This window comes from Globicephala melas, chromosome 20 (assembly GCF_963455315.2).
Source record: "Globicephala melas chromosome 20, mGloMel1.2, whole genome shotgun sequence".
Classification (NCBI taxonomy): Eukaryota; Metazoa; Chordata; class Mammalia; order Artiodactyla; family Delphinidae; genus Globicephala; species Globicephala melas.
In genome coordinates, this window is record NC_083333.1 from 19,912,430 (window position 1) to 19,929,113 (window position 16,684).

General features: G+C 58.1%; 1 protein-coding gene across 2 annotated transcripts; it reads right to left on the reverse strand.

Annotated features, from left to right (window-relative positions):
• Positions 1-1,611: 1,611 nt before the first annotated feature.
• Positions 1,612-15,611, reverse strand: NT5M (5',3'-nucleotidase, mitochondrial). 2 transcript variants are annotated; one of them, XM_030861164.2, is made up of 5 exons: positions 15,204-15,611; positions 11,815-11,915; positions 7,034-7,094; positions 3,510-3,624; positions 1,612-2,227 (listed from the first exon to the last, which is right to left on the reverse strand). In XM_030861164.2, the coding sequence occupies exons 1-5, from the start codon at positions 15,468-15,470 to the stop codon at positions 2,085-2,087; spliced, it is 687 nt and encodes a 228-aa protein (XP_030717024.1). In that variant the 5' UTR covers positions 15,471-15,611; the 3' UTR covers positions 1,612-2,084. The 2 variants fall into 2 exon arrangements, with proteins under 2 accessions (XP_030717024.1, XP_060146960.1); XM_060290977.1 differs by lacking the exon at positions 15,204-15,611 and adding an exon at positions 13,977-14,168.
• Between the last annotated feature and the right edge of the window lie 1,073 nt (positions 15,612-16,684).

The window sequence follows — 16,684 nt, forward strand, 5'->3', positions numbered from 1 at the left end:
CAGCTGACGTGTCACCCATGGGAGGGGGCCTTCCTTTTCTGCAGGTCATTAAGGGTCCAGAAGCAAAACCTGTGCTCCTCAAGTTTGAAGAAACTCACCTTCATCTAAATGAGGCAGGTGTATCCTGCTTGACAAAAAGGGAATCACAGAGCCCCACGGTCCTGCCTCACAAGGAGGGCAGTACCGGCCCATGGCCCAGCCCGTCACAGCCACCACCTCCGATGCCCCCCTCTGCTCCAGGTTCCAGGCCTGTCCGGCCATCTCCTTCCCGCCCAGCTCCCTCACTGGCAGCCCCAGGGCCTCTGCAGTGCCTCCCCCACCCCCGCCAGGGCCAGGAGGGCTCTCCCCTCCTCCACCCAGATTTCCGTCAATGTCACCTGGTGGGAGGGGCCCCCCTGCTCCCTGGCACCTTGAGAAAGTAGCCAGACACCGTGGCCCCTGCAATGATTTTTTTCTCCTTGAACTGATTAGGCAGCTGCAGTGGCTTCTACCTTGGGGTGAGTGATTCCAGCTGAGCTGAACTGGCCGTTAAAACCCAGGGCAGCCATCAGCTGGAAGAGCCCAGATGTGAGGGAGGGGCTCTGGCTGGGCCTCACCCCACCCCTGCTCACACCCTGCACTGCACCAGAGGCCCAGGAGCGCAGGCTGGGGGTCTCAGCATACCCCGCGGAGGTGTCTCCCTGTGGCTGAGAGGTCCGCCCACCAGACGTGGGGTCCCAGAGCCGATCTCAGGGCACAGGCTACGCCAGCGGGGCCAACAACACTACCCGGGGACGGGGAGGGATGGCCCTCCCCAGGACATCTCTGCATGAAGGAAGCACCTCCCCCCAGCCCCTCCCCCAGCCCCTCCCCAGCCCCCCCGCTTGAGAAACCGACAGAGCCCAAGACAGCCTTGAACAAGGTGGCCACGTCCAGGGGAGGGCGCAGTTCTCATCAGGCAGAGGCTGCGGTCCCGGACGGTCCAGAGCTGGGGCATCCGGACTTGATCATTCTAAGCAGGGAGGCCTTCGGAGGGCGGGTGCAGAGGGCCCAGTGGGCAGGCCGCTGCTGGCCGCCGGCACGAGCAGGCAGAGTAAAGAGCCCAGGAAGAAGGTGACACACCCCGTGGCGCGTGTGACCTGCTCTCCTGTGCCCCCGGAGTCCCAGGGTCTCGCTTCCTTCCCAGGCCGCAGGCCAGGGTGGCCGGGACTCCTCCAGACACTACCCTGCTCGGTCCGGGGGCCTCCAGCCCATGTGATGCAGCCCTGATACCCTCCAGTTGGGACCCACCAGCCGCTCTCCTCACCCTTGCTCCTGCCCGACCCACCCCCGGGGCCCAAGGGACAACCAGGGGGTCCCAGGAGAGCAGCCGTGGGGAGCACAGTGGGGGCAGGAGCGGGCAAGAAAGCGCGGGCCGTGGGTGGCCGGTTACGAGGCCAATTCCCGCCCGGGGACACCGCAGCCGCCAGCGCTGCCACCTGCGCCACCGTCAGGGCCCGTCCCTCCCGGCCCCATGCGGCCCCGTGGTGAGGCAGACCCACCAAGCTGCACCCCCAACCCAGGCTCTCAGCAGCGCAGGGGGACAGCTGGGCGCCCGGGGCCAGATGCCGGAGGACCTTGGGGCGGGGACTAGAGAACAGCATTTATTGTTCACGCCTTCAGCGAACATCTAAGCCTTTGGCCCCCGGGGTGGGGGGAGCGGGAGGGGGGCAGAGCCCTCTAGCCGGTCAGAGGCGGGGCCCAGGGAGGACCCCTGGCACAGAGCCTGGCACGGCCCAGAACTCGCACCGTGTTTGCTGGATCCGGGGCAGGTCCACGGGGGAGACCCCCTGGTCGCCGGGCAGCAGGGGCCGTGGTTCAGAGCGGGGTGGTTGTCCCCACCTGCTCCTACGTCACCCTCAGACCAGGCGGCTGCTGGCCGGGGAGGGGGCTTCCCTGAGGGAGGGGAGGGCTGTCCCCTCTGAACAACGCCCCGGGCTCCTCCCTGACCGGAGGCCTGAGGTCGGCCTGGCCGCCCGTGTCCTGTCCAGGGCCCTGGGCCAGGCTTGCCCCGAGGTGCGTGTAAGGCCAGGCCGGGCAACGTGCGGGGCCGGGGCTCAGCCAGCTCAGCGGGGCCGCTTGCTGTCCAGGACGGCCCTCCAGTCGTCTGCCCATGAGTGCAACCTGCGGCCGGGGGGCTGCAGCCGCATATGCCGGTTGTGACAGGCCGTGAAGAGCACGTGCTCCCAGTGGGGGTTCGGCTCGGCCCCTGGGGGGAAAGCAGCACCTCAGTCCCATGTCGGGGCCCCAGGCGATCGCACCAGCCCTGTCTCACGGGGGCTGGACGCGGGCCCCCTCGCAGCCCCAGAGCCCACAGCGGGTGCTCGGCAAACAGTGACCACGCGCTCCCTACGGCCGCGGCCTCTGCTGGAGGCTGAGCCTCAAGACACCCGCCCTCCCCGCCCCTGTGCCCAGCCATCCTGCACCGTCTGGACCAGCTCCGTCACCAGCTGTTGACCGTGGGCCCCAAAAGCCCCGCAGGCTTCAGTCCCTTGAGTCCACACTGACGCCACCAGTGGTGACCTGCCCTTCCGGTACGGCCTCTCCCCTGCGGAAGAGGGTACGCCCGTCCTCCCCTACAGAAGCTGAGTGGGTCCCTGGGCCCCTCGAAGTCATGGCCTCCCCCACCCCTGCACTGTGCCCTGACTGTCCTAGGGAAACCATATGGTCTGGGAGGTCGGTGGCGGACACACCTGTGGATTCTACCTTCTGAACACTGACCGGGGTAGAGATGGGCATGTTTCCCAGGCCAGCTCCAAAAACCATCAGGGAAGGAATATTTCAAATGTTCCCACTGAGGTGTCCAAAAGCATAGGATTTAACCCTGAAACTAGTGATGGCTACCAGGAGGGGAGCATCTGCCAGAGTATGCAGGCACAGCGAGAACAGCAGAACCAGGAGATAAAGAAACCAAATTCTGACGGAGGTTGTTTGAGCTCCTAGATTCAGCCGTGCCTGAAGCCCTCCTACCCCAGATTTTCAGTTTGATGAACCAATAAGTTTCCCCTCTCCTTTCTAGGCAAATCCAAGGTTTGTTTGTTTATTTTTTGGGAGGGGGTCGCCCATCAGCAAAAGGGACAAACACAGCTCCCAAACCACCTTCAACTAGAGAGATTAGGCTTTGCCTTTCTGCTTTAACACATGAGGTTCAGTCCAAATTACTTCTGGGGAAAAAAAAGGGAGGGGTTCTGTTGCTAAAAACAAACGTTTGGAAGCCAGAGTCCAGCCCTCATTTTGCACGAGGGCAAGGCTTCAAGGTGTAAAGGGACTCACTCGAGGCCACCCAGCGAGTTACCCCAGAGGCAGGACCCACTCTTCCTGACTCCCAGTGGGGCCCCTTCCGAGGCCGGACGCGGAGAAGAATCTTGTCTCGCTCCACGCGTGGCTTAAGGCTGGATGTGACGCCTAACACATGTCTGATGAGTGAGGGGAGTCAGGGGCCGTGAGGCCTGGCCGCCACGCTCGCCCCTCCCCCGCTGCAGGCCACTTGCCTGTGATGTCCACGCGGTCGTCTATGAGGAGGTCGGCGGAGACCACGGTCTTGTCTCTGGTCAGCACGATCTGCTCTAGAAAGTCAGGGCCGAAGTGCTTCTCCACCCAGGCGTACTGGAACGACAGCAGGCGGGGGGAGGTGGAGCCGTGAGGGGGCACAGCTGGCTCTCCTGCAAGAGGGGCCCACCCCGGGAGACTGCCACGCTCAGCGGACAACAGGACCGTCCCGGCCCCTCGGCCACAAGGCGGCAGAATCGTGGCTCCGAGCAGACGCCCCGGCCCCTGCGGCGAGGCTCTAGGGCAAAGAAAGGGGGACGGAGCTCCAAGGCGCGTCGAAACAACGCCTTACAGACTGGCCGTCCTCCTGTCCTACCCGATGAATTTTCGTCCGGAGGCCACGTGAGGACTGGACCCACGACGGGAGCGGGAGAGGGTCTCAAGCAGATGGTGCCAGTGCCGGGGGCTCCCCCGACGCCCTGCTCCTGAGTGACCTAACCCAGCAGATGGAGGACCCCATGCAAGCGACCACACTGGCCACCTTCTCAGGAAGACCCCCCCATCACAAGATAACAGGGGGCTGTCAGGTTCACAAAACAGCTTCGCGAGGCTAAGTCTCCACACCGAGCTGGACTGACAGCAGACGAGCTGACCCCTGGGCCGTCCACCGGGCCAGGGCGCGGACACCCCAGGCCTCCGACTGGGAGGAGAGGCCCTGACGGGGGCACGGCAGCCCCCGCGCGGCCAGGGGAGGTGGGGCGGCCGGGGCTCCCGTTCCAGCTCAGCTGCTCCGAGGGCCCCGTCGCACCCCGCACTGAAGCCTCACAACAGCCGCGCGGCAGGTGCGCATCCCGAAGGCTCTGAGGCGGTACAACAAGGGGGTGACGAGGGTGGGGGGCAGGGCGCGGACGTCCCGCCCGGATGCGTTCCAGGCCCACGGGGAGCCATCGGAGCTGCGTCTCCAGGCCACCCCGGGGGGAGGGCAGGCAGGCTCTGCTCCCTCTCTGCTCATCAGTTTGGAGGGTGTCCACTGAGATACCTTTAAGCTCAGAGATTCTCTCCTCGGCCGCATCAGGTCTACTCAGAACTTGTCCTTCCAGTGCTTTGCCTTCTCGTTTCCGTGACTCCACCCAATTCTTACCTTCCCCAAGGAACCTGCCCTGGCCTCCTTCCTGGGGGACCACAGAGCCTGTGACAGAGTGATGACCGTCTCTCTTCCTGCCACACTGTCCTCAGCTCCCGAGAGCAAAGAGACGGCTCTTTTAAGCCCCAGACGCCTAGCGTTGCAGCAGGTGCCCAGTAAACGTTGGCCGAATGACTGCCAACCAAAAAAGCATTTACTTTTTTATTGCAAAAGTAATGGCTAATCAGAGAAAATTTGGGAAATAAGTTAGAGAAGTATCTATAGTTGGCAGAATTTCCTTCCTTCCTTTTTTAAAAAAAAAATTTACCACGTTTCAAAACGTAGTTTTTAATTGAAGTTGTATAGGCAAATTTGCACCTAACTTATTTTTCCAGGATCCAAGAATGCAGAAAAAATAATCAACCGTGAAATTGCCCAGGCTTTCTGGTTTGAGAAAAGTGCGCTGAGGTTCCTTCTTTCGTGCTGGGTGGGGGTCTTTGGGCCGGAGAGAAGACACAGGGGTGACGTTTACTGCTAGCAAGGTCGTGAATGCCGCCTTCTGCATCCTTCCTACGACCCAGGGAGGCATCAGCACAACCGCACTGGTTATGAGACGGAGGCCCTGAGAGGCTGGGTGGGGGGGTCTGAGGCCCAGAGCTCTCGTCTGACTCCCGGGCCCGGCCAGGGTGGGGGCCAGGGTCCGAGGGCACCGCTGTGGGGGTGGGGCTGGGGAGGGAAGGTGGCTCGTTTTCCACCCAATCGTAAGTCTGGTCCCTGAAGACACTCGGGCAGGAAACAGTTCGGCCTGGCGAACACAGAGCCATCCGAGGTAAAGTGGTGGTGTTATTCCCGAACCAGAATCTGTCAAGACGACCCAAACCGAATCCGAACCACACGCAGCAAAAGAGTTACTAGACAGACTTTCGAGGGAGGAGGTCTTTCCATGGCCTCAGGGAAGAGCAGCATTTGGTGACACAGCTGCTGCAGAGACAACTAAAGGCTTTAAAGTCGGGCCAGCGGGACATGTCCCGCACCCCCGGGGGTGTGCGTGTGGAGCCGAAATGCACGGGCAGCTCCGAGGCTATGTCAGCATTTCTCCCCAGATGGCCATGTAGACAGAGGTGTGCTTGAAGGAAAGCATCAGCAGGAAACAGGCTTGCTGAGGTACCGAGGGGTAAGAAGGGTGGTGCTTCCAGCCTCGGAGGGACGGGCGGACGTGGGACAAGGACGTCGGTACCCCTGGGACGGACACACCAGGTCGGAGCCATCTGGAGCTCAGAGGGGAGCGCTGGGCTGAGGCTGCACGGGCCGGATGGTCGGCAGGGAGATGATACTTGAACCCTGGGGGAGGGACGAGGACCCCGAGGGCCGGACAGCCAGCCCCGCCTCCACCGCAGCCCTGGCTGAAACAGCTGCCCCAGCCCGGCGGTTCTCAAACACGGCGCATCTGGGGGCTTGTGGAAACACACTGGCTACTCCCAGAGCTTCTGCCGGGGGTCTCACGAGGGGCCGGACGATGCCCACTTCTAGCGTGCAGGGGATGCCGAGCCCCCAGTTCACTGCTCTGCTGGGGACTGGACACGCCTCCAGGCCCGAGCCCACCCCGCTGACCAAGCCGAGCCGCTCGCCCCCCGAGGTGAGCTGCACTCACGGTCCTGGCGGGTTGAGGGGCGTCCTGAGCACGAGGCGCACGGTGGAGGCCAGCGCCCGCGACGCCCCGATGAGGCGCATCCCTTCCGTGTGAAGCGCAGGAGGCGCCGAACGTTGGCTGATCGTGTGTGTTTGCTTCTCACGTGGAGCCGGGCGAGGAGAGGTCCCGAGGGGACATGCTGGACCCCTGCCGAGGTCGGCCCCCGAGCCCCACCTTCCCAGACTTGGGAAGCCCCTTGGCTTCCGCGGGGCAGGAGCATCCCTGGGCCCACCTCTGGTGTGAACCCACCCCCGGGGAACAGACCATCTCTCTGGGTTTGGCAACCCTGCAAGTTCCCAGCCTCCAGAGAAGTCTCAGTTTTATGTCATTCTACCTACTTTCCATAAAGATGACGGAGTATGGAGCAAAGTGCAGTTTCACTGTCTCACCTTTGTGAGGCTTTTCGTGCCCAAACACTTGGTTTGGGTGGCCTCCAGCCCCTCCCCGACCCACATCCTCTCCTCGTCCCATCCTTCACGTCGATGCTGCACCAACGGGGACGGTCACCTTCCCACAGAACCTGGTGCCTCGCCAGGTCCACCCAGAGGGCGCAGCAGAATTGCAGACTCTGCTGGGAGGAGGCCCTGGCCCAGACCCGGGAGGCTGGACGGGAGGAGGGGCAGCCCCAGCAGGCGGCGGCCATGGGTGCAGGTCCAAGCCCTCCCCTGGGACGTGGGGCAAAGCGAGAAGAGGCCCAACCCCAGGCGTCTTACCTTCTCGAAGGGACAGTACTTGTACATCTTGGTGGGGCTGGTGCAGATGAAGACGTCCGTGCTGGGGGAGAGGCGGAGGGTGAGGCTGGGCGCCGGCGTCCCCCTGCCCAAGCCCGGTCCCCGATGGCCTGCGATGCCCTGTCCCCCCGGCCCCGGCCGCCGCGTGTGACCCCAGCCCCGGCCCGACACCAGCTCAGGGCCGGGCAAACCACAGGGCAGCCCCGTGCAGCCAGCCATAAAGGTTGGCAGAGCTGAGGAACGGCCGTCCCTGGGACGTGACAGGAAATGCCGAGAAACGGCGAGTACCAGCCTGCGAGGAAGGCATTACAGGACCAGAGCCAGCTACTCAAGGGACGTACATCAGGGCCTCACACGGTGCAGAGGCAGGAAACCCACAAGCCGAGCCGGAGTCTCTAGGTCAAGGGTGCGGCCGGCGGCTCAGGCTTCACGCGCTCCTGTGGACCCTGGTGGACCCTCGGGGTCTGTGCTGCGCCAGCTCCTCCCGCGGCCCCGGGCCCGGCGCCCGCCAACAGTGCCAGCTGGTCCCCTGTCCTCATCGAGCTGGCGCCTGCCCCCGGAGCGGCACCTACTGTCTCATCGGGCCAAGCCCACGGGGGATGGGATCCCTGGAGAGCAGTCCCGAGAGGCCTGCGTCAGACTGAGGCCCCGGGCAGAGGGCGTGGCGTCCCGGGCACCCTGGGTCTCCGCCTGCTTCCCATCTCCGTGGATTTGCCTGTTCTGGACATCTCATGTTAACAGAACCCCACGGTACATGGTCTCTTGCGACTGGCTTCTTTCATTCAGGGTCATGTTTTCAAGGGCACTGGAACTGTGGGCCTTTTTACTGCCCAGTAACGTCCCTCGTATAGATGCTCCACGTTCAGTTTACATGCTACCACGGATGGACAGTGGGGCCGCTTCCACCCGGGAACTGTGGCGCTGGGGACGCCCGTGCGCAGGGTCCGTGTGGACCTGTGTCTCCGTTTCTCTCGGGTGCAACTGCTGGGTTACAGGCGGCTCTGTATCCAACATCCTGAGGATGCGGTTTCCAAGGCAGCTGCGCCAGTTACAATCCCACCACCTGCGATAAGGATTCCCAGCCCTCTCCATCCTTGGCTACACCCACGATCGTCCATCTTTTTTACGACAGTCGTTCTAGTGGTGCAGAGCGGCTTTTTACTGTGGTTCTGCCTTATTTCCCTAAGGACGAACGATGTTGAGGCAAACTTTCACGCCCTTAATCGCCATCTGTAGCTCTTCTTTGGAGAAATGCCAAGGAAATGCCGAACTCAGCGCCCGAGCCCATGTTTTTAAAACCTGAGTTAGATGACACCCTTCTCTCTTCAACCTCTTCCTCCACATCCCACCTGCCCCACACTCACTGAAACCTCACCCTCCTGGTCTCGTTTGCTACCCAAGTCAGCAAACCCCTTCCCCTCCCAGGGCCTGTACCCTTGCTCCCCGCCGCCCTTCACTACTCATTCCGATCCTACAGGTCTGACGTCAGATATCACCCCCTTGGAGAAGCATCTGCACCTGAAGTAGCCCCTCCCCGGTGACCTCTAACACGTCACCTTGCTCATTTCCTGCACAAAGCACAAGACACAGAGCCATCCACTTGATTAGCCATCCGCTAGACCCCTCTCTCAGCCCAAACTCTGGGCATGGACTGACCGTCAGAATCACCCACCCGCTAAGTCCCAAAGCGGAAGTAAAGGACCAGTGGTGTGGTCTCAACCTGGACATCTCAGACTGGAATTTCTGCGAATGCGTTAATAGGGCAGCTGTGAAAAAGTGCTCCGGGCCAGAACCCACGAGAAGAAAGCTGCCTCCTTGGGGCTTCCCTGGTGGCGCAGTGGTTAGGAATCCACCTGCCAACACGGGGGACACAGGTTCGAGCCCTGATCTGGGAAGATCCCACATGCCACGGAGCAACTAAGTCCGTGAGCCACAACTACTGAGCCCATGCGCCACAACTACTGAAGCCCACACGCCTAGAGCCCGTGCTCCCCGAAAGCTGCCTCAGTGAGAAGCCCGCGCACCGCAACAAAGAGCAGCCCCCGCTCGCCGCAACTAGAGAAAGCCCGCGCACAGCAACAAAGACCCAATGCAGCCAAAAATAAAAATAAATTTAAAAATAAAGAAAGCTTCCTCCTCTGCCGCCTCCTGAAGAATCTCAATGCACGTCCACAAACTGAAAGCTCTGAGAAGTCCCACAGGAAAGACCCCGCTCATTGATGTTTCCCATGCTGCTTTGGTCAAAGAACACTCTTCTCGGGACTTCTCTGGTGGTCCAGTGGTTAAGACTCCACACTCCCAATGCAGGGGGCCCGGGTTCGATCCCTGGTCGGGGAACTAAGATCCCACATGCCGCAACTAAGACCCGGTGCAGCCAAAATAAATAAATAATAAATAAATAAATATTAAAAAAAAAAGAACACCCTTCTGTTGCACACCTGTTAAGTCCTGCAGAATAGTAACAGTGGCAGCTAACATTTACACTGGACACATTTTACAGATGAAGAAACTGAAAGTTTAGAGACTTGCTGAGGGGTCAATTCTGGAGAAGCGGTCTAACTCCAGTTCACACTGAGACTTAACCACCGTGCCATCCAGCTCCCCAGAATACAGTTGGTGAACGTGGTCCAGGAAATGAGGATCCAGACAAGAACAGAGGTTTTAAAAGCTTCGGTGCAAAAATACACATTCTTTGCCTCGCCAGGCTCTTGCTACAGGTGGAAGAAGTTACAGTACATTATTCTGGTGTAAATCAGGTTCAAATCATAGACCAGAGTAGTAAATCCTAACATCTGCGGCCTAACTTTTAACAAGGAAGCCAAGACCGTTCAACAGAGGAAAGAAGAGTCTTTTCAACAAATGGTTCTGGGACAACTGGATTTTCCACACAACAAAGAAGGAAGTGGGACCCCCTTCCTCACACCATATGCAAAAATTAAAATGGATCAAAGACCTAAATATAAGAGCTTAAACTATAAAACTCTTAGAAGAAAACACAGGAGCAAATCTTTGTGACCTTGGATTAGGCAAAGGATCCTTACATACGGCACCAAAAACACAAACGACAAAAGAAAAAAATAAATAAATTGAATTATATCAAAATAAAAACTTTGAAACCCGAAGTTTTTATTTTGATATATCTGCAAGTCATATATCTCACAAGGGACTTGTTATCCAGAACATATAAAGCAGTCTTATGAGTTAACAATAACAAAAAAAGACAAATAAATTGAAAAAAAATTAGCAAAGGATTTGAATAACCATTTATCCAAAAAAGATATACAAATAGCTAATATGCACACCAAAAGATGCTTAACATCATTAGTCTTCAGAGAAATGCAAATTAAAACCACAATGAGATACCATTGCACACCCACTAGAATGGCTGGAATCAAAAAGACCATAGCGGGCTTCCCTGGTGGCGCAGTGGTGGAGAGTCCGCCTGCCGATGCAGGGGACGTGGGTTCGTGCCCCGGTCCGGGAGGATCCCACGTGCCGCGGAGCGGCTGGGCCCGTGAGCCATGGCCGCTGAGCCTGCGCGTCCGGAGGCTGTGCTCCGCAGCGGGAGAGGCCACAACAGTGAGAGGCCCGCGTACCGCAAAAAAAAGGAAAAAAAAAAAAAAAGACCATGGCAAGTGCTGGGGAGAAGTTGGATCCCTCAGACATTGCTACTGGGAATGTAAAATGGTGCAGCTGCTTTGAAAGTAGTTTGGATTCAGCATATGACCCAGCAGTTCCACTCCTTGGTGCACATCTAAGAGAAATAAAAACATGCGGCCACAAAAACCCTCGTACGTGAACGTTCACTGCAGTGTTATTCTTCACATCTAAAAAGAAGAAACAGCCGAGATCTATCAACTAAGGAACGGATGGACAGAACGTAGCATAACCACACATGGAGAATCACTCAGCAGTGAAAAGGGATGAAGTGCTGATTCACTTGGCGGCACACATGAACCCGGAAACATCATACTGAGTGAGAGAAGCCAGTCACAGGAGGCGAGGTATCGTAAGAAACGTAGTGAAACATCCAGACTAGGCAAATCCAGAGACAGCAAAGCCCGCTGCCGAGGCTGCTGTCCAGAGACAGCAGGAATGCGCAGTGACTGTTAATGTGCTGAAGTCGACTATGGTGCTGTTTGGACATCTCTGTGAACCCGCTAAAAACCACGTGGGTGCAGGGGATGTGAATTGTACCTCAATAAGGCTATTTCCTTTTTTAAGGTCCTCAGGGGAGCGCTGTAAGTGCCACTGAATTTCGATGGGCGGTGGGCACGGGCGGGGGCCTCAGCTCACAGCACCAGGAAGACGTTCCCCTCATCCTCTTGCTGTCGCTTCCCCCACCCCATCTCCCAGGTCTCCCCATCGTACCCCTGCACACACCTGGCTCTCTGTGTTCAGCACTGATCCCAGTTCGTGGTTGTCTTCCCGGATGTGATGCTCTATCTAACACCTGCTCTCTGGCTAGACTGTAAGCTCCAGGAGAGCAGGGAATGCGCTTTGTTCGCTTGTGACCCGCTGGTGCCCAGAGGCATCTGACAGTCAGTTCTCAGTTATTTGCTGAATAAATGAACCCTGAACACCCAGTGAACCCCGTCAAATTAGACTCGACATTCTCCCAAGTTACTGGATGGAAGCATCTTAACAGCCTACAGACTTGCCCCGTGAGGATGGACCGCGCAGGCCCGTGCAGGGTGAGGAACGAGAAGCAGAGGTGACGTGATATGGGAAGGGGCGCGGACCCTGGGCCGAGACAAACTCACCTCTCCAGGTTGGCCATCTGCTTCACAGCCTCCACAGCGCCTGGCAGAGGCTCGAGGTCAAAGAAGAAATTCTCCGACTCCCAGATGCTGATCGCCTTCTCCTGAGAAGGGGAGAAGTGCAGGTGATGTCCAGGGTCCTCAGCACCCTGCGAGCCCACACCGCGAGGAGGCAGCTCCCAGGGGAGGAAGGGTGGGAGCTGGCACCGGCGTGTGTTCCGGCCCCTTTGCAGGAGGGAGCCAGCTTCTGCGAGGATCCAACAGGGACCAGCTACGGTGCTGGGGCTGTGGATTCTGAAGCCAGAGCTGCTACAGGCCCTGCTGGAGCTGGCGGGGACAGAAGGTTGGCCCCCAGGAACCACACGTTTGCCTGATTCTAAAGGCCTGAGGCCCCCTGGAGGCAGCGAGGGTGGGCTGGGTCCTGCCAGGGCGCTGGAATCTCACTTTCAACTGCTGGAGGAGCTCAGGCCCTTCAGAGCACCGCCGTGCCACGAGGGATGGGGGTGCGGGCAGAAGGCAGACCGAGCAGAGCTCCAGGCTCCGCATCACATCGGCAGAACAGCTCTTTATCTGAGCTACGTGTTGGGATGCCAATAAAATACTTCGTTAAACACACACACACACACACACACACACACACACACACACACACACAACTATTCTGCTGCTTTTAAAGTTTAAAAGCCCCCAATCCAGACCCTCATTTCACATGTGAGAAAACCGAGGCTCAGAATGGGGAAGGGATTGACTTAATGTCACACAGCAAAACGGTGGCTCCCAACTGCCCGGCTAGGAGTGTCCGTCTTACGCTGCCGGCCAAATTCATGTCTGCAGTATGTCACCCCCTTCCAGGGCCAGGACAAGGCGAAAGTGACAACCCCCAGCCTCTGAGAAGCAGGAAACCATGTCCCATGTGTGCAATGCAGGAAGCGTTCCCCCACCCGCTGTCAGAACACCACCCTCCGAAAAAATGCCACCACGGCGACATACGGGGAGTGCACGGAGGTCACACGGGCAATACTGTCGTCAGCTGCATGGGCTTAAGCACATCAGTACTTATTGCTAATATATGCCCTCTCCTGTCTGAGCCTCACATCCCACAAGCGGCAAGAGCTGCCACCCCCAATTTACAGATGAGGAAACTGGGCTTCACTGAAGCTTTTATTCAAGGCCACTTCAGGGTGATACTGTCAGAACTTGAACTTGGGGCTTCTGACTCAAAGCGAAGCAGTGTGAGTGGTGGAAAGCAGGCTGTGGCCCAGGGCTAACCATTTCCCCTCAGCACCCCAGCTTACCTCCCTCCCCCTCAACTTTCCCTGAAACCCTGGTCAAGGGACTTCCTTCCTCTGAGGCCCATTCAACTGCCCTAACAGTGTAAGATTCTAAGTCAGTGAAAACGAGCTATGCCTTCCCCTCCGCCCTGCTCACCCCTCGGCAAGCGAGGCTCAAAGGAAACACAGAAAGACCCACATTTTGTAAAGCAGGGATGCCTCCGTGTGGAAGCCGGGTGCTTGACACGGAGGTTTTAACGCAGATGCTGGGCCAGCTCGGCCAAGGGGAGACCAGGGAGGTCCTGCTATGAGCTGTGCCTGGGGATAAAGGTCACGTGTGCGTCTATTAAAGCCCCATTGCCTGCAATGTTCCCAGGAGCGGCAGTGCACAGTGAGCTCTCGGAGCACCCCTCCTCGGTGCCCGAGTTCTGCTCCCAGGCCTTGTTCTTGGGAGACAGTAATGCATTCCCTTAGACCCGGAGTCTGCACATTGGCACAATGGACTAGAAGAGCCACTGTCCTTGGAGAGCTGCGGGGGTGGGCGACCTAATGGCAGTGGCATCTGCGGGACCTGGACCTGAGGGAGCCGCCAACTGAGATCTGCATCTTCAGCCGGGCCTGGGCACTGGCGGGAGGACCCAGACTTGGTGCTGCTGGACGAACGCTCCAGGGAAGGGTAACCGGCCCCGCAGAGACCCCCTCCTCTTAGCCAGGACCTGGACCTTCGAGGGTGAAAATTGCGCCGTAAGACCTTGCCCTTTCTTGTCAGAACAGAGAATAACATTTGCTTGGTGGAGATTTACAGGAACATCGTTACCTGACCATGACCTGACCTCAAGAACAAAGGATCTAACACCAAGAAGTCTGCAGCAACTAACCACGCCCCTCCCTCACCTTTCCTAGAAAAAGGCTTTGCTGAAAGCTTTTGGGAAGTTTGGGGTTTGAAGGCATGAGCCATCCATCTCCTTGCATGGCCCTGCAGTAGACCTTTCTCTGTTCCAAACTCTGACGTTTTGGTATTGTTTGGCCTCTCTGCATCGGGCACACGGACTTCCATTTCAGTAACAGGCTTAGTGGCATCACAGTAACACGGCCCTGGGAGGAAAGGAAGAACCCGGACGGCAACGCTGAGTGCCGTCTATGAATGAAGACACACACAGGGCAGGGGAGAACATTACTGGGCCTGCAAAAATTACTAGGGCATTTTCTCCGGTTTAAAGTTTTTAATGAGGTATCGGGAGTGGGAGAGGTCGGCACCCCAGCCTCAGGGGAAAGTTGCCTTCTGAAGCGCCTGGTGTTAATGAAAAGAAATGGTGCTTCATTTCCTTTTGAACACCCACCCCCCCACAAACCAAATTACTGTCCAGATGCCTTTTGTAAATCAAACAACTGGCACTTGTTAGAGGAGGACAGAGGACAGGACTGAATGACCTTGGCAAGCGGACAGACAACTCAGATCCAGGCTGACCCTTCTTGGCTGTGACATGGGACAGGTTTCCTCACCTCACAAGGGAGAAAATAATGTCTGCCTCACAGAGGAGGGAATGCAGCAACCTGGGGTTACAAAATAGGTTCTAAAATCATCATCAACTCCCCCTGGCAGCCACCTTAGGTGGCCAGTTGAGGGACAGCAGAAAACATTAGGTCTCTAAGTTGGTCCATGGCAAGATCCCATACCTTTCACCAAGTAGTTTAAATGGACAAACCAAGCGATCTAAGAACGTTCCTGGTGTCAGAGCTCAGGTGCTCAGCTGGGTGGGCTGGGGCAGGGGATAAGTCAAGGAATAGATCCGGACCCACCACGACTCCCTGTGTGCCGTCCAGGAAGACTTGCAACCTCGATGCTACTGGGAACCACACTTTGGTGGAAAAGGGAAAAAAAGAATGGATGGTAAAGATGCTCATCAAATTCAGGTAGGGGAAGAAACGGGAATGTGACTTGAGGCCAAAATTAAAAAGTCAGTTGAAGATAGGGAGTTAGGTATATTATGCCTTATGTGCTCCTGAATTTTGAGAAGCCCTCGATGACAGCCAAGAGCTATCGAACGCAGAGGCCCCTAGGACCCGGTGCTACGGGTGGCGACTCCCAGGGCCACGCGCGCCCGGGGCGGGGATGCTCACGCTCAGCCCGGGCTGCAGGCGGTCGTACTGCTCCGACACCCAGAAGCCGCGCCGGTCCTCCAGCGCGATGAAGGGCTGGTCGGGGAAGCGCGCGCGGAACTTCCTGAGGAAGCCGCCCTCGAAGTCGGCCAGCACGCCGTCCATGTCCACCAGCACCCGCAGGGCGCGACCGGCAGGCCCGCCCGACGCCCAGCGCAGCCCAGCGGGCCCCGCAGGCACCGCTGCGCCGCGGGGCCTCCGCGCGCACCAGCCGCGCAGCCGGATCATGGCCCCTGGCGGGCGCTCGCCGCGAACACCGGGGCCATGTCCGCGGGAGGAGACACTGCGGACAGGGGAGCGGGCGTCGGGGTCGCGGGATGCGGGGGGCGCGCGCGGGGCCGGGGACGCGCGGGATGCGTGGGGCGCGCGGGGCTCGTGGCGCGTGGGGCGCGCGGGGCGAGCGGGAAACGAGCGCGCAGGCTCAAGCCCCAGAGCGAGGCTGCGGCCTCGCCGCCCTTAAAGGGACCCGCGCTGGCGGAGGCGGGCCCGAGGGGCGTGGCCGGGAGGACAGCCCTGGGCGCTGGGCTGTCCCCGGGGCGTCCGCAGTCCCCGGATCTCCACTGGCACCTTCTCCCGGGATCCTGCGCCTGGGCTCCCTCCTCCCAGTGCCGCAGGAGCAGGGCTGTGTCTCGGAGACGTTCACTGAGCCCCTAGAGCGTCGCGCAGTGGACCACGTGGACGAGGTCCTGCCACCCTGGAACTCACATTTTAGAAGGCGAGAGGGACACAAAGGAAATAAGTCAACAAAATAGGCAGAAGAACTTCAGGGAGTGACAGTAGTAGGAAGGAACCAAAACAGTGATGTGCCCCCTGCTTTACGGTGACTGGCTGGGGAGAGGCTGTTAGAGGAGCAATAAACACCGTGCAAATATCACGAAGCCTTAATAAAACCGATGACTTTCAAATGAACCTAAAATAAATATTATGTACCCCGTTATAGGTGGCTTTCCTTTTTCTTCTGGCTTTAAAATCTTTTATTGTCAATATGAATGAATAAGAGATTATTACTGTTGTTATAGGCAAGCAGTATCCAACAGAGACACACCAGGACCCTCCTCACCCACTATACTCTAAGACACACTAGCATTTTGTCTTTTCCAGAAACACACCAAGCTTATTTGGGTCTAAAGATCTTGGCATACATTTGTTCCTCTCCCTGAAACTCTCCGCTCCCAGATCCCTTCTCACTGGCTCCTTCTCACCCTTCACATCTTGGAAGCATTTCCTGACCTTCCTCTACCCCATGACCATGTTTCATTTTCTTCATAACAGGTACTGACTCGCTGAAAGTATTTTGTTTGCTTGCTTTTGTGTGTAACTCCTACAGCCAGAGCTTCATTGCCGCAAGAACTTTGTCTTGATGACAGATATACACCTGGCATCTGGCACAGGGCTGGACACATATCAGAGACAAAGTAAATGTGTATTCAAAGAATGAAAAA